Source organism: Schistocerca nitens, chromosome 11 (assembly GCF_023898315.1).
Source record: "Schistocerca nitens isolate TAMUIC-IGC-003100 chromosome 11, iqSchNite1.1, whole genome shotgun sequence".
NCBI classification, from domain to species: Eukaryota; Metazoa; Arthropoda; class Insecta; order Orthoptera; family Acrididae; genus Schistocerca; species Schistocerca nitens.
In genome coordinates, this window is record NC_064624.1 from 196,164,773 (window position 1) to 196,189,138 (window position 24,366).

At 44.1% G+C, this 24,366-nt stretch overlaps 1 protein-coding gene across 3 annotated transcripts in view; it reads right to left on the minus strand.

Moving 5' to 3' along the window:
• LOC126212879 (zinc finger protein 555-like) overlaps positions 1–20,725 on the minus strand; it is a 70,256-nt gene extending 49,531 nt beyond the window's left edge. For 2 of the 3 annotated variants that reach the window (XM_049940380.1, XM_049940378.1), the window contains exons 1-2: positions 19,863–20,333; positions 18,296–18,373 (exon numbers count right to left, since the gene is read on the minus strand). In XM_049940380.1, coding sequence (XP_049796337.1) covers positions 18,296–18,298 — 3 coding nt within the window. In that variant the 5' untranslated portion in view covers positions 18,299–18,373; positions 19,863–20,333. Of the gene's footprint in view, positions 1–18,295; positions 18,374–19,862; positions 20,334–20,610 lie in introns of those variants that run through there. The other variant, XM_049940379.1, reaches the window with a different exon arrangement.
• Between the last annotated feature and the right edge of the window lie 3,641 nt (positions 20,726–24,366).

The window sequence follows — 24,366 nt, forward strand, 5'->3', positions numbered from 1 at the left end:
GGTGACCCACAGGGTTCCATGGCTACTGTCGAGCAACTATCGCAAAATCTCCTAGAAAAGCAAACGCTTCTAACAGCGGCGATTCGCGATTTCGTCGCGGCGTCAAATGCGGGGCGTTTCTCGTCGTTGGCTGTACCTCCTTTTCCTCCTTACGACGAGATGGCGGAAGACTGGTCTGATTATGAAAAACGTCTTCGACAGCACTTCTTGGCATTTCATGTCACGGACAAACAACCATGTAAGTCTCTGTTCCTTTCCTGGATTTCACCTCAAATGTATCTGTTGTTGTCGCAATTGGCTCCTTTGAAGGATCCTGCATCTTTATCCTTTGCTGAAATGTGCTCACTTCTGTCTGTCTATTTTCAAAAGCAAATGCATGTGGTAGCCTCTTGTGATGCCTTTTATCTTTGTCAAAAACAACAACATCAATCCTATCACGCTTGGGCTGCTGAAGTTCACGGCCTTAGTCGAAAGTGTCAATTTGTTACTGGCGTTCACAAAGAATCCTATGCCGATTCCATGGTACGGGATGCTATTATCAGGTCGGCGCCCGGGATGCTATTATCCGGTCGGCACCCGACAAAGAAGTTCGCCAACGTACCCTTCAGTTGGCGAATGCGACTCTAGATGAAGTTCTCTCCATTGCGCAGTCATAGAGGCATGGGGTGATGTCGGAGAAATACAACCTCTGTGCGCTGTTGACGATGCGTGCGGCATGTCCCCGCCGGCCAACGTGGCCGCAGTGCGCTCCCACACGCAGCCTCGGCCTAGCCGTAAACAACCCGCTAAGAAACTGCGGCAAAACGCCCGGCAACTTCCTTCATGTCCGTGGTGTTTTACAAAACATTCACACGAGGATTGTCCCCAACGTTGGGCTGTGTGTCACAATTGCAAAAAGAAAGGTCATGTGTCTTCCCTTTGCAAATCCGACCGCATACATGATGTTCATGAACATGACGCTGATTCTGATTCTGTGTTGTCTGTCAATTGCACTTCTTCCCTTTCAGGGAAGTTATTCCTCACTGTCCAAATCCATGGTCGAGATGTTCGCATGCAAGTGGATACTGATTCTGCTGCCACTATAATTAATTCTCAGGCGTATCTTCAGTTGGGTTCTCCACTCCTGTCACCTGTCACTCTGCAATTACGGACGTACAATAAACAGAAGATTTCTCTCTTGGGACAATTTAATGCTGAGGTATCTTACAAATCCGTCATTCGCACTGTTCCCATATTTGTGGTCGACCAGAGCAACGCAGAAAATCTTTTTGGTTTCGATGCCTTTCGCGTTTTTGGGTTCTCCATAGATGACTCTGTCAATATTGTCTCTGATGCTATTCCTTATGCTCAACTGGATTCCTTGTCGACGACATTTTCGTCCCTTTTTTCTCCTGGGTTAGGCCATGCAAACAATTTTGAAGCTCATATCATGCTCAAACCCACTGCTCGGCCTAAGTTTTTTCGGGCTCAAACCATTCCTGTGGCCCTTCGTGATCGGGTAAAACAGGAGTTGGATCGTCTCACTACTTCAGGGGTCTTGCTTCCTGTCACTTCCAGTGAGTGGTCCTCTCCTGTCGTTGTCGTTGCTAAGCCAAATGGTGATATTCGTCTCTGTGGCGATTTCAAAGCCACTGTAAATGCTCAATGCCTCATCGACACTTACCCTATGCCCCGTCCTGAAGAATTGTTCACTAAACTTGCTGGAGGCCAGTATTTTTCTAAAATTGACCTGTCAGAAGCTTAAGGCACTGAAGGCACTGGTGGCAACTTGATTACCCCTCGGACTCCGGTGGGAGCGTTGGATGAAATGGACACCTCGTCGCTCTATGTTGGCGCGCAGCTCGTCGTTGGACTATAAAAGAAGGTCCCTGTGGAAGATAAGGCCCTGGACCATATTTAAGCTCTTATGGGGCGTGATAGTAACAGAAACATTCCCCAGCTTCTTACAAGTGAGTAATGCCTGTGACTGGGCAGAGGATGCTGTTTTTATCAAGACTGACCTGGACCGCATTTTTGACAAGCCCTCCACTGTCCCGAACTTGTCCTCTAAATGCTCTACAAAGAACTGGGGCTTCATGGACACAAAGGATTCCCCATCTGCTCTCGTACAGACTAGATACTTGGGCGAATACATCTCACTGTCATTCATAGCCTTTCATTCCTCCCATGGTGTGGCCAGGGAGGGGAACGATTTGGGGTCATACATGTTTGCATTAAAGTGAGCCCTCGAACGCTTAGACACTGCTGGTGGTTGGCCACCAGCAAGAGAAGATGTGCCACGTTTCATTGCGTGTCATCCACCCTGATGTCACCTACTCTAACCAAGGGCCCCCCCCACAGGCACCACCCAGCCACAGTAAGGGCCACCTGGCAGGATGGCCATTGCCGGGAGTCCTGATGCCCCAGGGAGATTGGCATCTACTCCTTGGTATATGTGGGGAGTTATCGGCGCAGGCATCAGTAGAGTGATCCATGTGTTGTCAGGGGGCTACAACCAACAGGGTACATGGTGGACCCACCACAACGGACTGGCTACCGTGCTCGATATTAGGTGCAATGAAGTCCATGGTCGTTGCCTCCACAAAAAGCAACACTGCACAGTGCATAGTGGATATTACACGCAGGAACTTATCCTCGCTCAGGAGATGGAGAATGCGCGGGACAGCAATGCGAGGACGATAAAGATGGCTAGAGGTATCAATGCATGATGGACACAATGCACCAAGTAAGGTGCCCCTCCCCAATTGGCTTGCTCTTCAGAATAATTCTGAAATATTGTGGTCAAACCCAAGAGGGGACCATCACATAAGGGCCGAAATGTCTGAGACTCCTTTTAGTCATCTCTTACGACAGGCACGAATACCACAGGCCTACTCTTACCCCCGAACCTGCAGGGGGGGGGGGGGGGATAGTAGGGTAGGGGAGCAGGATGGTGAAGTGCTGCTGGGGAGTGTGCAGGGACGGACAGAGGGTAGGGCAGCTAGATGCAGTCTGGAGGTTAGTAGAGGCCAGGGGAGAGAGGGAGTAACAGTTAAGGAGAGAAGTAAAAAGACTGGGTGCATTGGTGGAACAGACGGCTCTGTTGTGCTGGAATGGGAACAGGGAAGGGGCTAGATGGGTGAGGACAATGACTAACGAAGGTTGAGGCCAGGAGGGTTATGGGAACGTAGGATGCATTGTAGGAAAGTTCCCACCTGCACAATCCAGAAAAGCTGGTACTGATGGGAAGAAACCATATGGCATAGGCTGTGAAGCCATCATTGAAAAGAAGAATGTCATGATTGGCAGCGTGCTCAGCAACAGGATGGTCCACTTGTCTTTTGGCCACAGTTTGTCAGTGGCCATTTATGCGGACAGACAGCTTGTTCGTTGTAATGCCCACACAGAATGTAGCACAGTGGTTGCAGCTTAGCATGTAGATCACGTGACTGGTTTCACATGTAGCCCTGCCGTTGATAGGATAGGTAATGTTTGTGACTGCACTGGAGTACGTGGTGGTGGGCGGATGTATGGGACACGTCTTGCATCTAGGTCTATTATAGATACACGAGTCATGAGGTAAGGGGTTGTGAGCAGGGGTTGTGTAGGGTTTGATGGGTATAATTTGTAGGTTTGGTGGATGGTAGAATACCGCTGTGGGAGAGGTGGAAAGGATAGTGGGCAGGACATTTCTCATTTAAGGGCACAACGAGAGTAGTTGAAACCTTGGTGGAGGATGTAATTCAGCTGCTCCAGTCCTGAGTCATACTGATTTACAAGGGGAATGCTCCTCTGTTGCTGGAGGGCAAGACTTCAGAGGTGGTGGGGTGACTGGAAAGATAAGGCACTGGAGATTTGCTTTTGTACAATGCTGGGAGGATAATTAAGGTCTGTAATGGCCTCAGTAAGACACTCAGTATATTTTGAGAGGGACTTTTCGTCACTGCATATGTGATGGCCAAGAGGTTGTATGGTAGGTTGGTTGGACTGTGGGATTGAAGGGACCAGACAGCGGCAGTCATCGGTCCCTTTTTCCAAAACTTCAAACACTCACAAAGAATAAAAACGAACTATGGAGACAACAAGAGATGACACAGGACAAGAAAGACTCAGTTTGAGATCAGACAAAATGAATTAAAATCACAGAGTGTGACAGTGGTTGGCCGACCATAGAGACAAAAAAGGGAAAGCCAACCACTGAGAAACATACTAAAAACTCAGTCTAAAATCATAGGCCAAAGGGCAGGCTCAACACAAAAAAATGACAAACTCTCAGATTAAATGAAAAAAGCCCCCTGCCTGAATAAAACGCAAAACTAAGCCTGCCATGGCAGTGAAATCTGTGAGGTAATGCAAACGTCTGCCCGAGCACAGTTAAAAGGGGACCGGCCAACAAAATGTGAACCATCGTCAAAGCAGATCCGCAGCGAAATAGAGGTGGGTCCTCACGGCGCAATAAGTGGCTGTGCATCATCCGGGTGTGCCCAATGCGCAGCCGGCAGAGAACAACAGACTCCTTGCGAGAGACCCGCATGGAGGAGCGCCACACACCAGTACCCTCCTTGATGTCCCGAAGTTTGTTTGGTGAAGGCAGGGTGGCCCATACTTCACCCCCGGTGTGAAGTACATTCTGCCACAAAACTGCCCTGAGGTCACTCTCCGAAAGACCAATCGATAAGGCTGGTGCACTGACAACCTGTTTGGCCAGCATGTAAACATGTTCATTGCCTGGGATGCCGACATGACCAGGGGTCCACACAAACACCACAGAGTGGCTGCAACAGGCAAGAGTATGGAGGGACTCCTGGATAGCCATCACCAGACGAGAGTGAGGGAAACACTGGTCGAGATCTCGTAAACTGCTCAGGGAGTCGCTAAAGGTAACTAAGGGCTTACCTGAGCAGGAGCGGATATACTCTAGGGCACGAGAGATGGCGACCAGCTCAGCAGTGAAAACGCTGCAGCCAGCCGGCAATGATTGTTGTTCATAATGGACCCCTAGAGTGAGAGCATAACCAACATGACCAGCAACCATCGAACCGTCAGTGTAGACAACGCCACAGCCCTGATACATGGCAAGGATGGAAAGTAAGTGGCGGCGGAAGGCCTCAGGAGAGACCGAGTCCTTCGGGCCCTGTGCCAATTTGAGCTGAAGGCATGGGCGGGACACACACAACGGGGGTGTGTGCAGAGGAGCCCGGAAAAGAGGTGGAAGAGAGTAAACCCCAAGCCTGGAAAGAAGCTCTCTGGCAGCGAACTGCGATCGTACAACCCAACTGGGGCCGATCTTCTGGTAGATGGACGACTGACTCGGGGAACAGGAAACGATAATTAGGATGCCCGGGCAAGCTACAAACGTGTGTGGCATAAGCGGCCAGTAACCATTGTCACCGCAGTGCAGTGACACCTGCCTCCTCAAGTATGCTGTTCACAGGGCTGGTCCGGAAAGCTCCAGTGGCAAGTCAGATCCCACTGTGAAGGACTGGGTCCACCACTCGCAACGCAAAAGGGGATGCTGAACCATAAGCTAGGCTCCCATAATCCAGACGGGACTGAATTAATACCTGGTAGAGCCGTAAGAGGGTAGACCAGTTGGCTTCCCAGCTGGTGTGGCTCAAGCAACGCAGAGCATTAAGATGCTGCCAACACATCTGTTTAAGCTGCCAAATATGAGGGAGCCAAGTCAACCGGGCATCAAAAACCACACCCAAAAACCGATGTGTCTCCACCACAGCAAGAGGTTCGCCATCAAGATAAAGCTGTGGCTCAGGGTGAACAGTGCGTCGCCAGCAGAAATGCATAATGCAGGTCTTGGCAGGCGAAAACTGGAAGCCATGCGCTACAGCCCAAGACTGCGCCTTGCGGATAGCGCCCTGCAGCTGACATTCAGCAGCTGAAATGCCAATGGAGCTATAGTAGAGGCAGAAGTCGTCAGCATACAAGGAAACTGAGACAGACATTCCCACCGCTGCAGTGAGCCCACTAATTGCAATTAAAAAGAGGCAGACACTTAAGACAGATCCTTGCAGTATCCCATTCTCCTGAACTCAGGAGGAACTATGGGAGGCCGCAACTTGCATGCAGAAGGTACGATGTGACAGAAAATTTCATATGAAAATCGGCAGCGGACCCCGAAGACCAACAACTATGAGCGTAGAGAGGATGTGATGTCGCCATGTCGTATCGTATGCCTTCCACATGTCAAAAAAGACAGTGACGAGTAGCTGACGGCGGGCAAAGGCCGTACGGATGGCACACTCCAGGCTGACCAGATTATCCGCATCAGAGTGGCGACTCGAGTACCCAACTCAACCTCCAGCTCACCACTCGTTCAAGCAACTTGCAAAGAACGTTAGTGAGGCTAATGGGGTGGTAGCTGTCCACCTCCAAAGGGTTCTTGCCAGGTTTCAAAACGGCGATGACGATGCTTTCGCTCCACTGCGATGGGAACTCACCCTCGACCCAGATACGGTTGAAAAGGTCTAGGAGGCCTCGCTGGCAGTCCACCGAGAGGTGTTTGAGCATCTCACAGTGGATGTGATCTGGCCCAGGAGCTATATCAGGGCAAGTGGCTAGGGCACTGTGAATTCCCACTCACTGAACAGAACATTGTAGGATTCAGGATTGCGCATGTGAACTGAAAGGCTCCAACGTTCCAACCGCTCTTTCACAGAGCAGATAGCCAGTGGGTAATTCGCAGAGGTGGAATTGAGAGCAAAATGATCTAAGCGGTTTGCAATTATGTCGGAGTCAGTACAAACTCCTACATTCAGTGAGAGCGCAGGGACGCTGACAAGGGTCCGAGAGTCATAGCTGCCAAATCTTGGCCCAGACCTGCGATGGAGAGATATGAAGGCCAATGGTGGACACATACCTTTCCCAGCACTCCTGCTTGTATTGGCAAATGATGGGGGCGGGCCTGCACACGGAGGCGTTTAAAAGCGATGAGGTTTTCTAATGAGGGATGCCACTTGTGATGCTGGAGCACCTGCCTGCAATCTTTAATCACCTCAGTGACCTCAGGCGACCACCAAGGCACAGTCCTCCACCAAGGAGACCCACAAGAATGAGAACGGCAGATTGTGTGGCTGCCAGTGGGGACCGAGTGAACCACCACATCAATGGCGACATTAGAGAGAGGCTCAATAGCGGCAATGGAGGAGAACAAGTCCCAGTCTGCCTTATTCATATCCCATCTGCAAGGGCGCCCAGAAGAGTGACGCTGTGGCAGTGACAGAAAGATCGGAAAGGGGTCACTACCACACAAGTCGTCATGCACACTCCATTGGACAGACGGTAAGAGGCTAGGGCTGCAGATCGAAAGATCGATGGCTGAGTATGTACCATGCGCCACACTGAAATGTGTAAAGGCACCATCCTTTAACAGGGAAAGGCCGAGCTGTGCCAATACTTGCTAAACGGTGGTGCCTCGGCCTGTTGCCACTGATCCACCCCACAGATGATTATGGGCGTTGAAGTCGCCCAGTAACAGAAAAGGGGGCGGCAATTGGGCTATCAGCACAGCCAGGACATGCTGTGGGACATCACCATCCGATGGAAGATACAGATTGGAGACAGTAACAGCCTGAGGCATCCACGCCCAAGCAGTGATGGCCTCTAAAGGTCGTTTGTAGAGGGACAGACTCACTGTGAAGGGAGTGAAGGGTGAAGGCTGAGAATTTGTTGGAGCTCAGCTAGATGCAGTTCCACTGGAAGATGACATTGTCCACGGCTGAGAAAGGCGTGAAGGGACTTGGGAGGCAGATTACGCCACTGGGTCACCTGCTGCCACTGACTGAGTACCCGCACAAGTGACACCCATTGCATCTGAGGGTCCAGCGATATCTAGGTCCTCAGCGGATGCCAGAATCTCTACATCACCCTCAGACGCAGAGCTTGTAGGTAGCAGTGGAGTAGGTGCCACCGCAGGTTCCTTGGTCTTATGGGTCTTCAATTTCACTTTCTCACGCTCTTCCCTTGGTTGCCCTTGCTGGGAGGGCTTCTTGGAGTCAGTCTCTGGGACTGAAGACGATCGCAAAGCTCGATGACCAGTGACCTGTAGCTTCTTCAGCCACTGGTGGATGTCTGCTGTGCTGCTGGTAGGAACCTGGGAAGGGAGTGACCCAAGGGATCCCTTCCTAGCGAGAGAAGCTGAAGAAGACTTCCAATTCTCCAGCTTAGAAATCGGGACCGGTGGTTGAGGGGGTACTGCTCCCGAGGTAGGTGGTGCGGGAGCAACAAGGTGGGAAGTGACCCTCACCATCAAGGGGGCAGGTGTGGTCCTTCGACTCAGAGTTGACTGTATATGGTGCAGCTGATGGGACTGTAGCAGGAGTGACAGTGGAAGCATAAGATATCATGTGCACGGGATGAAGCCATTCAAATTTCCACTTAGCCTCAGTGTAGGTCATTTGGTCCAGGGTGTTTTATTCCAATATTTTCCTTTCCTTCTGTAGAATCTTACAGTCCAGCTAGCAAGGGGGATGGTGCTCTCCGCAGTTAAAACAGATGGGAGGCAGGGCACATGGAGTATCAGGATGGGATGGAAGACTACAATCGTGACATATGAGGCTGGAAGCACAGCAGGAAGACATATGGCCGAAGTTCCAACACTTGAAGCACCGCATTGGGGGAGGGATATATGGCTTGACATCACAGCAGTATACCATCACCTTGACCTTCTCAGGTAATGTGTCACCCTCAAAGGCCAAGATGAAGGCACCGGTGGCAACTTGATGATCCCTCGGACCCAGGTAGAAGGGCCAGACGAAATGGACACTTCGTCGCTCTAAGTTGGTGCGCAGCTCGTCATAGGACTGTAAAAGAAGATCCCTGTGGAAAATAATGCCCTGGACCATATTTAAGCTTTTATGGGGTGTGATAGTAAGTGAAACATCCCCCAGCTTCTCACAAGCGAGCAAGGCTCGTGACTGAGCAGAGGATGATGTTTTTATCAAGACTGATCCAGACCACATTTTGGATAAGCCCCCCACCTCCCCGAACTTGTCCTCTAAATGCTTTACAAAGAACTGAGGCTTCACGGACACAAAGGATTCCCCGTCAGCTCTGGTGCAGACGAGATACCGGGGCGAATATGTTTTGCTATCATTTATAGCCTTTCGTTCCTCTCATGGTGTGGCCAGGGAGGGGAACGATTTGGGGTCATAAACGTTAGCTTTTAAGTGAGTCCTCGAATGCTTAGAGACTGCTGGTGGCTGGCCACCAGAAAGAGATGATGTGCCATGTTTCATTGTGTGTCATCCACCCTGATGCCACCTACTCCAACCAAGGGCCCTCCCCATGGGCACCATCCAGCCACAGCACGGGCCACCTGGCAGGATGACCATTGCCAAGAGTCCTGATGCCCCAGGGAGATTGGCATCTTCTACTTGGTATATGTGGGGAGTTAACAGTGCTGGCATCAGTAGAGCGATCCACGTGTTGTCAGGGGGCTACAACCAACAGGGTACATGGCGGCCCCACTACAAAGGGCTGGCTACCATGCTGGATATTAGGTGCAATAAAGTCCATGGTTGTTCCTCCCCAAAAAGAAACACTACACAGTGCATAGTGGAAATTGCACCCAGGGATGTATCCTCACTCAAGAGATGGAGAATGAAAGGGACAGCAATGCGATGACGACAAAGCTGGCTAGAGGTCTCAATGCACGATGGACAAAATGCACCATGTAATGTGCCCTTCCCCAATTGGCTCGCCCTGTGGAAGAATTTGGAAAGATGGAGATTAAACCCGAGATGGGACCATCACATATAGGCCGAAATGTTTGAGACTCCGTTTAGTCGCCTCTTACGACAGGCAGGAATACTGCGGGTCTATTCTAACCACCGAACCCACAGGGGGCATGTATGGAAGGGTCTTCTTGGTATGGAATGGATGGCAGCTGTCAAAGTGGAGGTATTACTTGTTGTTAGTAGGTTTGATATGGACAGAGGTACTGATGTAGCCATCTTTGAAGTGGAGGTCAGCATCTAGGAAGGTGGCTTGTTGGGCTCAGTAGGACCAGGTGGAGCGAATGGGGGGAATCTTAAGGTTCTGCAGGAATGCAGATAGGTCGTCCTTACCCTCGATCCAGACAGCAAATATGTCATCAATGAATCTGAACTAGATGATGGGTTCAGGGTTCTGTGTGTCTAGAAAGTATTCCTCTAGACAGACCATGAATAGGTTGGCATTGGATGGTGCCATGTGGGTGCCCATAGCAGTATCCCAGAGCAGATTTGTTTGTAGGTAATACTTTCAAAGGAGAAGTAATTGTGGGTGAGGATATAGTTTGTCATGGTGACTGGGAAGGAGGTTGTCAGTTTGGAATCTGTCGGGCATTGGGAAAGGTTTAGTTCAATAGCAGTAAGACCATGGGCATAGGGTTGTTACTGTAAAGAGAGGTGGCATCAATAATGACTAGCAGGGTGCCATGTGGTACAAGATATATGAATGAATATGAATGCGTCATCAAATTCTCCTTTTGATGTTAACAAAATAATATAGTCTCTCAAAAATAAAAGTCCATCTGGCTTTGATGACGTTTCCAATACAGTATGAGAGATTTGTTCCCATACAATAAGCCATGTGTTGTCTCAAATATATAATGCATCACTACCTCAAGGCCCTTTCCAAAGTGACTGAAATACGATATTGTCAATCCCCAGATTAAAGGTGATAGAGATGTCAATAACTACTGACCTGTTTCACTGCAGACCTCATTTTCCACAATTTTTGAGGTGATGTATTCTAGAAAATATCTCATCTAAGCAACAATAACATCCTCAGCTAATCACAGTTTGGGTTTGTATCTAACTAAAAGAATGCAGAAAGTTGTGCTTCACCATTCAACCAAAGTAGTCCAGGAACATTGTTCTGAGTGAGGAGAAATCACATATTGGGTTCCCCAAGGCTCAATCTTAGGTCTCCTATTGTTCTTTGTATATGTAAATGATCATGATATATGAGGGTGGTTTGATACACCTGGTAAAAAGCCAAGAAAGAAACGTTTGTTTCATAACCAATTTACCCATCTTGTAGACATCACCTTCATTGAGGAATATACATTTGGTCCAGCAATCCTTCAACTTTTTCACCCCAGTGGACAAAACACGTTCTGTCAAACTCTGCAACTATCACCACCTCATTTGATGAAAATTTCTTATCAGCAAGTCAAAGTTTCAGGTTAGGGAACAGGAAGAACTCACTCACAGCAAGGTCTGGTGAATAGGGTGGATGAGGAACTAATGTAAAGCCCAATTCATGCCATTGTTATCACTGATGTGTGAGATGGTGGCGTATCCTGGTGAAAGTGCACTGTTTTGTTTGCCAACCTTGGTCTTTCTACAACCAATGCAAGTTTCAGATGATCCAACAATGAAGAATAGTAGCATCCCATTATGGTTCTGCCTGTTTCAAAGAATCTGTGAAGATTATTCCTTTGGAATCACAAGAAACAGTGGCCATCATCTTACCACCAAAGCGCAGTTCTTCTTTGGTGCTTGTCTGATCATGTTCAAATTCATTAATCCAACAGTAAATGCTCTTCAATGAGGATGCAGAATCCATGGTAACATCATTCAATTTTGTTTTGAACTGTCCAGTTCACCCCTTCAAATGGAAATGTGAAATAACAGCACAAAACTCCCTTTTCTCCACTTTCAATCGCACTCAACACACTGACTAAGACAATTGTCAACAACAAACTGTGCATTGTATTTTGTTGAAATTCTTTATAAGATTCTTGGAATTATCAAGATTATCAGCCATGAAGATGCAACAAAAATGTTCCATTATTTCATGGAAATTTGCCACACTTATCAAATCATCCCTGTACAATAAGCAGAATTAGTTCTTTTTGCAGATGACACTGTATTGTAATCAATCAATCAATCAATCAATCAATCAATCCATCCATCCATACATACATACATACATACAGCAACAGAAGAAATGATAAATAAAGTTCTTAAATGTATCATTAACTGGTTTCCTGGGAATTGTATCAACTTCAGTTTTAGAAATACACAACACATTCAGTTCTGCGCATCTATGGGTACTACAGCGATGATAAATGTAACATATAGTGAGGAAATAAAATATGAGTGGAAACTTCAAACTTTTTTGGTGTCCAAACTGATGAGAATTTACACTGGGAAAACAGGAAGGGCTGCACAATGCTGCAACTAAAATGTTTGAAACTCACCTGGTGATATAAAACGTCTGACAGATTGCAAAGTAAAATCTGAAAACAAGCTGCACTAGTTTCTCCTTGAAAACTACTCCTATTCCAACGATGAATTTCTGTTATTGTGATGTGTAAAAGATTGTAGATAGCAAATGCTACCACACATCTGTATATTTAATAGCAATAATAATGATGGAAGAAACAAAAGTATAAATGATCAGCATGTAGTCATATTTACACATAAATTTGTGATGTGAACATAAAATGACTCATTCTGCATCATTGAAATCCCGGTTAAGTTTTACAGAGAGTACTCTACAGCATTTATCATGACTCTCTCCCCAGGCCAAAGTCCCAAGAGACTGGAAAAAAGTACAGGTGACTCCTATGTATAAGAAAGGCAAAAGAATGGACCCGCAAAATTACAAGCCAATATCTCGAACATCGTTTGGCTGCAGAATCCTTGAACATATTCTCAGATCAAATATAATAAACTTTCTTGAGACTGAGAAGTTTATGTCCATGAACCAGCATGATTTCTGACAGCATCATTCTTGTGAAACTCAGCTTGCCCTTTTTTCACGATACACTGCATACTACAGATGAAAGGCAATAGGCAGATTCCATATTTGTAGATTTCCAGAAAGCATTTGACACAGTGCCCCATTGCAGGCTGTTAATTAAGGTAAAAGCATTTGGAACGAGTTCACAGATATGTGAGTGGCTCACAGACTTCTTAAGTAATAGAATCCAGTAAGTTATCCTTGACAGCGAGTGTTCAGAGACAACACTATTGTCAAGAGTTCCCCAGGAAAGTGTGGTCGGACCGCTCTATATACATAAATGCTTTGGTGGGGAGCAATCTGTGGTTCCCAGAATGAGATTTTCACTGTGCAGCGGAGTGTGCGCTGATATGAAACTACCTGGCAGATTAAAACTGTGTGCCCGACCGAGACTCGAACTCGGGACCTTTGCCTTTTGCGGGCAAGTGCTCTACCAACCGAGCTACCGAAGCACGACTCACGCCCGGTCCTCACAGCTTTACTTCTGCCAGTATCTCGTCTCCTACCTTCCAAACTTTACAGAAGCTCGCAGGAGAGCTTCTGTAAGAGAGCTTCTGTAAAGTTTGGAAGGTAGGCGACGAGATACTGACAGAAGTAAAGCTGTGAGGACCGGGCGTGAGTCGTGCTTCAGTAGCTCGGTTGGTAGAGCACTTGCCTGCGAAAGGCAAAGGTCCCGAGTTCGAGTCTCGGTCGGGCACACAGTTTTAATCTGCCAGGAAGTTTCAATCTGTGGTTGTTTGCTGATAATGCTGTGTTGTATGGTAAGGTATCACAAGTTGAGCGAGTGCACAAAGATACAAGATGACTCGGACAAAATTTCTAGTTGGTGTGATGAACAGTAGCTAGCCCTAAATGTGGAAAAATGTAAGTTAATGCTGATTAGTAGGAAGAACAAACCTCTAATGTTTGGATACAGTATTACTTGTGTCCTGCTTCACACAGTCAAGCCATTTAAATACCTGGGAGTGATGTTGCAAAGCAATATGAAATATAATGAGAATGTGAGAACTGTGGTAGAGACGGCAAATGGTTGACTGATTTATTAGGAAAATATTAGGAAAGAGAGGCTCACCTGTAAAGGACCCATATATAGGACACTGGTGCAACCTATTCATTAGTACTGCTGAAGTGTTTGGGATCCATGCTGGATCAGATTGAAGGAAGACATTGAAGCAATTTAGAGGTGGGCTGCTACGTTTGTCAATGGTAGGTTTTAACATGTTAATATTATGGAGATGCTTCAGGAACTCAAATGGGAATCCCTGGAGGGAAGGCAACGTTCTTTTCGAGATATACTATTCATAATATATAAAGAACCCACATTTGAAGCTGACTGCCAAATGATTTTACTGCCACCCAAATATGTTGTGCATAAGGACCATTGAAAATATGATGTTTAAAGCTTTCCCAGCACACCGATTGTTCCATACAAACACGGGAGAACTGCCGGATATCAGTAACGTCCTGCCACGATATTTCGGCGCAGAGTCTTCTGGCCATCTTCAGGTAAGCGCCACTGTAGTAGTACTGGCGAGTACTACTACAGTGGCACTCACCTGCAGATGGCCAGAAGACTCTGCGCCGAAATATCGTGGCAGGACGTTACTGATATCCAACAATTCTCCCGTGTTTGTATGGAACCATGTAAATATGGTACACGAAATTAGGCCCATACGGAGGCATATCTACAGTCCATTTTTCCTCGCTTTATTTGCGAGTGAAACAGGAAAGGAAATGACTAGTAGTGGTACAGGGTACCCTGCGCCACGCACCGTACAGTCGTTTGCAGAGTTTCTGTGTAGATGCAGATTACAATTTACTGTGCAAACAATCCATTTAATGCAAAACTTGGTAACTAATTGATAAGGGAACCTTACACACTGCCCCCCTTTGAATTCCTTCACAGACTAATGAATTGAATGTCAATGCCTTGCCAACAGTTTCTATAAAGTCACTGGTTGTATCTCACTAGCAGCAACTTTATGTCTCTTTGAATCCTACATCTATTAAACAAATGGAAAAGTTTATTAATAAATACTTAATTGTAATTTTTAATAAATATTACATATTTTTTAATTACTAGTCTTAGAATAAAGAATTAAAATTTGATAAACACATGTGAGATTATTTTATCTTCTATTTGATGCATCACGTTTACACCAAATTTTAATTTACTAGGAATATTCATATTTACATATGATTAGAAATTTAAAATTTTGTTTTTATTAAAAATTATGATTCAGTGTTTGTTAATCAACTTTTATGCTTGTTAAAAATATGGCATTTGAATAACAGTAAAACGTGGTTGCTATTAGTGCAGTCTGAATCATCATCTTTATATCACTACAGTATTACTCCAAGATCTGGGCTACCAGTGACTATATAGTGACTACTTTTGTACTTACAGCATTCAAATCTCCCACTCTGCAAATGTGCTTTTTTTCGATTTTTTTCCCAGAACTCTGTCATACTGCTTTCAGGAATTTTTTTCTTACCACTTACCTTCAAACCCTGTAAGAATTCAGAAAAATCAAAGAGATCATGACTGTAATATTCAGTTGTTTGATCAGGAGGGATGCCTGGATAGCATAGTTGTTAAGGCAATGTAGGCGAAAGTAGGAATTTCTGGTGTGAATTCCAAATGTGACAAAAATTTTCATGTGTTGTTTTGTATGTGTATCATTACGGTCTTGCTGAATTCTTATTTGTGTTCATATATATGAGGAAGCTAATCTACAAAGGCACTTGCTTAAACTATTTCACTTGCTCAAAGATAATACTTTAATCTAGACAGCATAAAGCTTTTTAAAAATCAATATTTTGCCTGCTTTTCCTCATTTCTCATTGGGGGAGTACAATGTCACTGTGAGTCCATCTTTATTCCTGCTAAAGTATAAGCCAGGATGCTAATGTGAGTAATCATATATTGGTCATCCATTCCATTATGTCCACTTCAACTGTGCCAAACCAAAACGCTACTTAACTCCACAGAGTCATGTAAAGTCTAGAATTACCTATTTATTCACACCATCATCGGATTTTTCTTTTAATTTCACAGATGGGTAAATGTGGAGCAAGCTGTAAGGAGGGCATTTAAGCAGGCGCAGTCTCCACATATTACATGTATCACGTATATAATATGAACTATGGTACTCTTCAAAAATAAATAACTTGCTCCAAAAATAAATAACTAGTTCTGTGTTTCTGTTCTTTTCTGAGAGAGAATTTCTGGTTGACAAAGTATTTTAATGACAGTACACAAAATGTTATATGAATGATTAATGACAACATATTTGGAAAATTAATTAGGATACTGCACTTCAGCCTTCTCCATATGCTACTATTTTTAATCATATTTTCCAGTTTCATGATTTTTATTTATTCACCAGTTATTTTACATGGAATAGGATTTGTCACATGTAAATAACAGTAGTGTAGTCAGATCAAAGGGTACAGATAGAAACTTACATATTAACATTGTACACATTATAAACTATTAAAATTTAATTTGAGTTTTCCGTCAGCCAGTCTCACGGAATTTTTTTTAATTTTTAAATGATACATCACTGAAAGAGCCCCAAGTACGTTGCACAGAGATGATTACCATTAACCACACCTCTAAGTTTTCGCATAAGGTAGGACGCTCTTGAGAATGGATTTTTTTATTTGCGAACTTGGTTGGTATGTGTTCCCAACAAGTTCAGCATCAGTATGAATCCCTATTGTTAAACAAATTTACTTCATATACACTTAACATAACCTACCAGAAAATACATAGTTTTGAGTTAATTAAGAACAAAAACTGTTACACAAACGATTTCGTGTCACAAGATGAAGGTGCAATTGGATCCTCATATATGCGAGTTATAAGAGAAGACTCATATATATAAAAGGTAGGTTTGATGAAAAATACTACTTGCACTTTCTAATAGCTCATTTTTTGAGACCTATGGCCTATGTATGAATGCCCTGAATATGGCCTGGTCAATTCTCGCACATAGTTCATAAAAAATAGAGAGAAGTGATAACATTACAAAAAGGAAAGTTGCTACTCATCATATAGTGGAGATGCTGAGTTGCAAATAGGCATAACAAAAGAATTGTCACAAATAAAGCTTTTGGACAGTAAGGCATTTGCCAAAAACACACACACACACACAGGACTGCAGTCTCAGGCAACTGAAACCACACTATGAGCAGCAGCATCAGGGCAAGATGGGAGTGGTGACTGAGTGGCACCGTGCTCAGCTACAGGGTGGTCCACTTGTTTCTTGGTCACAGTTTGTCGGCAGCCATCACACGATTTGTTTCACGGGTAGCTCTGCCTTTATGGGATTGGTGATGTTTGTGACCTGACTGGAGTAGGCAGTGGTGGGCCCCACTCAACACCAAGCCATCTTCCTGGATGACCACCTCAAAGATGGCTACATCAGTATCTCCATCCATATCAAATCTCCTAACCACCAGCAATACCTCCACTTCGACAGCTGCTTCCTGTTCCATACAAAGAAGTCCCTTCCATATAGTGTAGCCACGCGTGCTTCTCACATCTGCAGTGACAAGCAGTCCCTCTCGAAACATACCACGAGTCTCACTGAAGCCTTCACACACTGTAATTAACCTCCCATCCTTGTACAAAAACAAATCTCACTTCCCTTATCTCTCCAGTCTCCGCCACCTCTGAAAGTCCCACTGTCCAGCCACAGGGGAGCATTCCCCTCGTAACTCAGTACCCCCGTGACTGGAGCAACTGAATTACATTCTCCATCAGGATTCCGACTATCTCATTGTGCCCTGAAATGAGAAAAGTCCTGCCCATTATCCTTCCCACACAGTGGTATCCTGCTGTCCACCGAACCTACACAATATACTTGGCCATTCCTACACAACCCATTCTCACAACCCCTTAGCTCATGACTCATACCCTGTAATAGACCTAGATGCAAGACCTGTCCCATACACCACCCACCACCACATCACCTATCCCATCAACGGCAGGGCTACCTGTGATATCAGTCATGTGCTCTACAAGCTAAGCTGCAACCACTGTGCTGCTTTCTATGTGGGCATGACAACCAACAAGCTGTCTGTCTGCATAAAAGGCCACCAACAAACTGTGGCCAAGAAACAAGTGGCTCATCCTGTAGCTGAGCATCCTGTTGCCATATAACAGCAAAAAATTTATAGTAGTAGCCATTTCTAAAAATAAAACAAATGTGTAGCCACAATCATGCCAATTTTAAAGAGAAATGTTCCAATAATTCACAAATACCACTATAAACTGACAACTTAAAAGAATACAACAAACCTGATGACACTGGCTGCTGATATTCCAAGACCCAGTCACTCACTCAGCCATACATACTAAAAAAAAAATGTTGAAACACAATCTACTTTAAATATGCCGCACAGCTTGACGTCACTGAACACAACGTTATTATGTAACAAGTCCAAGCAGTCGGCTGATACTGTAGATTTTGATTGATCCACATTGTGTTTATTTGTACACCATAATGCATACAAAAACTAATGAAACTGTGGTAAGAGATGCAAGGAAGCCACTTACCATGGAGTGTGCTTCAGAACTTTTTTCCTCTTTTTTTTATCCACTTATTTTTTCCTCCACAATTGCAGTCCTAAGTCCCTGAAAAGCAGGCTAACAGTTAAAAATAGTCATATTCAATTTCCATTATTATTACAAGATACAGCTCAAATGCAATATTTTGAATCCCCTGCCAATTGCAGCAAATTAAACATGCCGCAGGAAATAAATCTGACAGGCTGATGAACGAAGAGTGCAGTGACAAACAATTTAAAAGTTTCGTGTTATGAAGAGTTGGAACACACAATCACAAAATGACAGAAAATAAAAATAATATGCAATGGAAACAAAAGAGTATCGGTTGCTGTTGTTTCTTCATAGCAGTGGCTTGTGGTATACTTTCCTATTGTCAACATCACACGTGACGTATCTTGTGTTTCCCACATAAATTCTAAATTACGATCAATCAAAGAATCTTCTTAAACTATTAAAGCTAATTTACCAAATTAAACCATGTACTGAGTTGATGATAATGTTCTACATGAAGAATAAAATGTTAAAATAGACTTGAGTTTGCAGTTCTATGCTACACCAATGCTTGTTTATTTATTTTTAGAATACCTTAATGTATACTATTATATAATCCCATAGGTTTATCATCATATTCTCATCAGTATAAGTAACAACAGAATTTGTATTTCTGCGTCACACAGGCTGCACTTTAAATCCTTTATCATATTCATTCACTGAATGTAGTTTTGGATTGACAGGCACGAAATTTAAAACCAAACCCACAGACTCTTTGCAGTCCACTTAAATATGCATATACAGTCCACTTCATATGTATTTTTGACAGAGCTGTTCTTTTATTCTTTTCTCGCCCACATTCATAGTTATATACTCAATTTAAAGCATCTACTGCCATTCAGATGTCTTTAAAATACTGGGAGTGCCACAGGCTTAAAACCGAAAAATTAGGAAAAACACACACATTGCACGGAAAAATAAAGGATTCCTGACTATCATCGAGATGTTAATATTGGTTAATTACCGCTAAGAAAACTGATTTAGGAAAATTACTTCCACCTGTCCATACCTATGATGGGTGTTCTGTTGAGTTCTCGTGTTGTTTAATGCTCTGCGTCAATGAAAATTGTACTTAACTGCTTTTTCTGTTCCAAGTACACCCCATCACATCTTTAGAGACAGCTGTTCCACTAGTCTTATTTAAAATTATAATAAAACGCACACGTCACTGCAATCTGCAGTAACACATTACACACTCGAGTACACTGAAATTCGCAGAAAATGCATCAGAATAAGTACATGCTACAAAATTTCCTTTTATCCAATATAATCAGTCTCTGAAATGAAGAAATAACTGCTGTTGCTTGAATCTGAAATAGCCTATTCACTAAGACAATGCAAATGCTCACGCAATCTGGAGCAATACAATTCACTCTCGCCTTGTTTCGGATCGTCTCTTTATAAACAATCTGTCACGTGGTGTATGCCAGTCAACTTTATAACGATAGTGAATGTCAGTTTTCCCATTTTCTCGTCGATCACAAAGTACTTAACATTTACTTACCACTTTAGCTGCAATTCGCGGCGTAGAGCAAATTCTCCAGTATCTTCCACAACAAATGACAGTCTGTACCGCTTGTTTTACTTAGCAACGGAAGATACATGTAGTGATTTAATCGAACAGGCAAAAAATCCCGACCATTTGACAAGAAGCTATATAACATGTCGACCTGACATCGTCATAATTGACGAACACTGGGAGAGGCAGGAATGTTCGATATGATTCGTCTGCTTCGACCAGTGACATAGGAAACATGCGACAAACGCCATAAATAATATGGCGACTATAACGTGTTATTGATTACCTTCAATCGGGCACAGGTATTGATCGTTCTGCCATCATAACCAGGTTATTGTCTATACAAAATACACGCTAACATCCTTGTTGAAAAATTATCTACTTCCCCTTACAGAATAACACAGGTATTTTGTTGTGATAATCGTAGCCCGACAGGGTTATATACGGAATTCGCAAGCCTTACCGAACGATAACCGAAGGCGGCAAATCTGATTTTACCACAGTCCATTACATAAGAAATAAAATCACGTTCAAATGTGCGCAGTAAACAAGATAAACCAGCACAACAGTGTTGCAAAACAGTAACTACAGCTTGATGACAAGGTATCGGCCACAGTCTAGTATCGGCAATCTGATTCACACACCCAAATCGACTGTAATAATAGAACGAGGGATTAACTTAGTTCCAACACTTTCATTTAATGTTTATCAACTCGAGACTCTTATGTATTACCTGAAGAACGTAATGTTTGGATTTTCGCAAGAGCACAAGAAGGCAAACACAAAACACGGAAAATATATGACTCACGTTACGACACTGTAACAAAAACCGACAGTAGCGCCCGGAGTGGCCTGGCAGCGAACTTCTAATTTGAGTAAATAGTGGGCAGGAAATCATGTATCTGTTAGAAACCACAGTGACTGAGAAGTCACAGATATCACAATAACAACTTTACAGAATTTAACTGCGATTTCCGTCACAGCAGTCGTAAGTAGCATTTCACGTTCAACGCCTTGAGCCATCTGTTGGCTGAATTTCGTACTGCTTTCTGAGATTTCAGTGAGAAGTAATGGCTACAAGCAACGCCACCTAGAAGTCGTAAGTAGCAACTAAAACGCGCAGTTAACAGTGCCATCTGTTGGCCAAAGTCTGTACTACGCTCATCGCTGCGATACGCTATCGAATCCAACTGAGATTTCCGTGGCATGTCGCAAGTAACATCTAAAAAAGCGCAGTTAACAGTGCCATCTGTTGGCCAAAGTTCGTACTACGCTTTCTCTGCAATTCGCTATCGAGTCCAACTGTGATTTCTGCGACAAATCGCAATCAGAAGTAACAAATAGCAACTAAAGAGCGCAGTTAACATTCTTTTCCTAGTACCATCTGTTGAGCGACGTTCGTACTTCGTTATGAGGGCCTTGTGCCTCACGAGATCGATGTGCTGTGTGTGCATATTATATGACGACATGCACATTCTGCACCAGTTATGGTTGGTCAAACACAGCTGTGACTCTAAAAGTATTATATTAATAAGAAGCAACATTACCTTTTTCTCCTGAAAATATCATTTACAGACAAGTAACCTAAAATGTGTTTGATTTTGTTTTCAATATGACAGTTTTGGTTAACACTCCACATGGCTACAGGTCTTTGCAATGTTAACACAGCAGAACTTAGACATCCATATAAGTGAAATTAAAAACTTTTTGCCGACACTACAACCACCTACATAAGTAAGTTTTTCCTGTGTTACTTTCAAGTAATGCACTTAAACTATTCCTAATTTAACTGGAAGATCTGTACTTCCCACTTTCATATCAACAGCCTCAAAATGCATATTCTAGACCTCGGGCTATGTTACAGGTCAGTGTCACACCAAGATTTTGGGGAAAGGGGGTGGGGGGGGGGACGCGGCATTTAACGCTCCAATAAGTGTTTACCAATAAATAAGTGGCGGAAAATTTATGGGTATAGGACGGCTTAACATGTGGAAAATGAGGTTTGCATTAGTCACTCACTGTATTTAACATTTATCATTCCTTTAAAATCGCATAACAACTTCAATTAAACACAGTTTAATCACTCATTCTGCATACTTATTTCAGAATTATGGCACTATTAAACTGCAAATCCTCTAAGAGGTGTCTTGACTCTTCACGATCCTCTCTCAACAGCCTTGACGTGGATAGATATGTACAGGAACCAGTAATCAGAGTCGGAACTGTGTCTACAAATCACAAGGATTATTAAACATTTTTGCTACCACTAATTACAAGCAATGTAATTGACAGAGAACAGTGCTAATATTTGCTGTAATGAAAGGCACTCAATGGGGTATATTTCACATTTGCAAGAACGATCTCACTTAAGTAATTAAGTTCATCGAAACACTTGGAAACTAACCTCTCGCCTGAGGCTAAAGACGCAGTGGCAATTTCTCCAGATCTGATCACAATGATATTTTGAATTATCTCTTTACTGAGTGACTGAAATGTGGTAAGGGTACATGTGAAGATAATAATATGTTAGAATACATTTTCTAAACACGAACTATTATGGTACTGTTTGGCTACTTACATATTAACTACACTACTAATGTTTTCCCAGTGTTTCTTTACGAGGTGCATTCAAGTTCTAAGGCCTCCGATTTTTTTCTCCGGACTGGAAAGAGATAGAAACATGCGCATTGTTTTAAAATGAGGCCGCGTTCATTGTCAATACGTCCCACAGATAGCAGCACCGTACGGCAGATGGAATTTTACCGCCAGCGGCGAGAATGAGAACTGTTTTAAATACTTAAAATGGCGACGTTTTCCTTACTTGAACAGCGTGCAATCATTCGTTTTCTGAATTTGCGTGGTGTGAAACCAATTGAAATTCATCGACAGTTGAAGGAGACAAGTGGTGATGGAGTTATTGATGTGTCAAAAGTGCGTTCGTGAGTGCGACAGTTTAATGAAGGCAGAACATCGTGTGACAACAAACCGAAACAACCTCGGGCTCGCACAAGCCGGTCTGACGACACGATCAAGAAAGTGGAGAGAATTGTTTTGGGGGATCGCTGAATGACTGTCGAACAGATCGCCTCCAGAGTTGGCATTTCTGTGGGTTTTGTGCACACAGTCCTGCATGACGACCTGAGAATGCGAAAAGTGTCATCCAGGTGGGTGCCACGAATGCTGACGGACGACCGCACGGCTGCCCGTGTGGCGTGTTGCCGAGCAATGTTGACGCGCAACGACAGCACGAATGGGACTTTCTTTTCGTCGGTTGTGACAATGGATGAGACGTGGATACCATTTTTCAATCCAGAAACAAAGCGCCAGTCAGCTCAATGGAAGCACACAGATTCACCGCCACCAAAAAAATTTCCGGTAACCGCCAGTGCTGAAAAAATGATGGTGTCCATGTTCTGGGACAGCGAGGGCGTAATTCTTACCCATTGCGTTCCAAAGGGCATTACGGTAACAGGTGCATCCTACAAAAATGTTTTGAAGAACAAATTCCGTCCTGCACAGCAACAAAAACGTCCGGGAAGGGCTGCGCGTGTGCTGTTTCACCGAGACAACGCACCTGCACATCGAGCTAACGTTACGCAAGAGTTTCTTCGTGATAACAACTTTGAAGTGATTCCTCATGCTCCCTACTCACCTAACCTGGCTCCTAGTGACTTTTGGTTTTTTCCAACAATGAAAGATACTCTCCGTGGCCGCACATTCACCAGCCGTGCTGCTATTGCCTCAGCGATTTTCCAGTGGTCAAAACAGATTCCTAAAGAAGCCTTCGCCGCTGCCATGGAATCATGGTGTCAGCGTTGTGATAAATGTGTACGTCTGCAGGGCGATTATGTCGAGAAGTAACGCCAGTTTCATCGACTTCGGGTGAGTATTTAATTAGAAAAAAATCGGAGGCCTTAGAACTTGAATGCACCTCGTAATACAAAATTTAAAGAAAACGGAAGAACAAATGTAAAACATACTTGCTAATGACAGGTTTGTTGAGGTGCAATTTTCTGTGTGGACATACGTAACTTTTTCATATGGTGGTAAGTCGCAGAAATCGCGAGAGTCAGAAATCGCTGGAGTAGCAGAAATCGCAGAAATAGCAGTGGTAGAGTGCTGGATACCTTAACTGCGACAAATCACAGCTAAGAATAACAGATACTGGAAAGTAGCGTTCACAGAAATCACTGACATCGGAAAATCGCAGTTTATCCCATCACATTTTGAGTAAATACGGGAGCGACTATACCGAGTAAAGTTTGCTATAGCCGATTGGTTGACGTTTGTGTGACATCATCAATTACAAGTGAGTGGGGGGGGGCTTCTGACGTCACGTCATTCACCCAATCAACTTCTAAGACGTACCTCTCCGTCTTTCACCCAATCAACGTGTAATGCAAAATGTTCCTCTCTGTTATACAGAGCGCCCAGGAAGTGGCCTAGCCTCCCGTCCCCCACACGGATCCTCTATGAACTCATTCCTTTC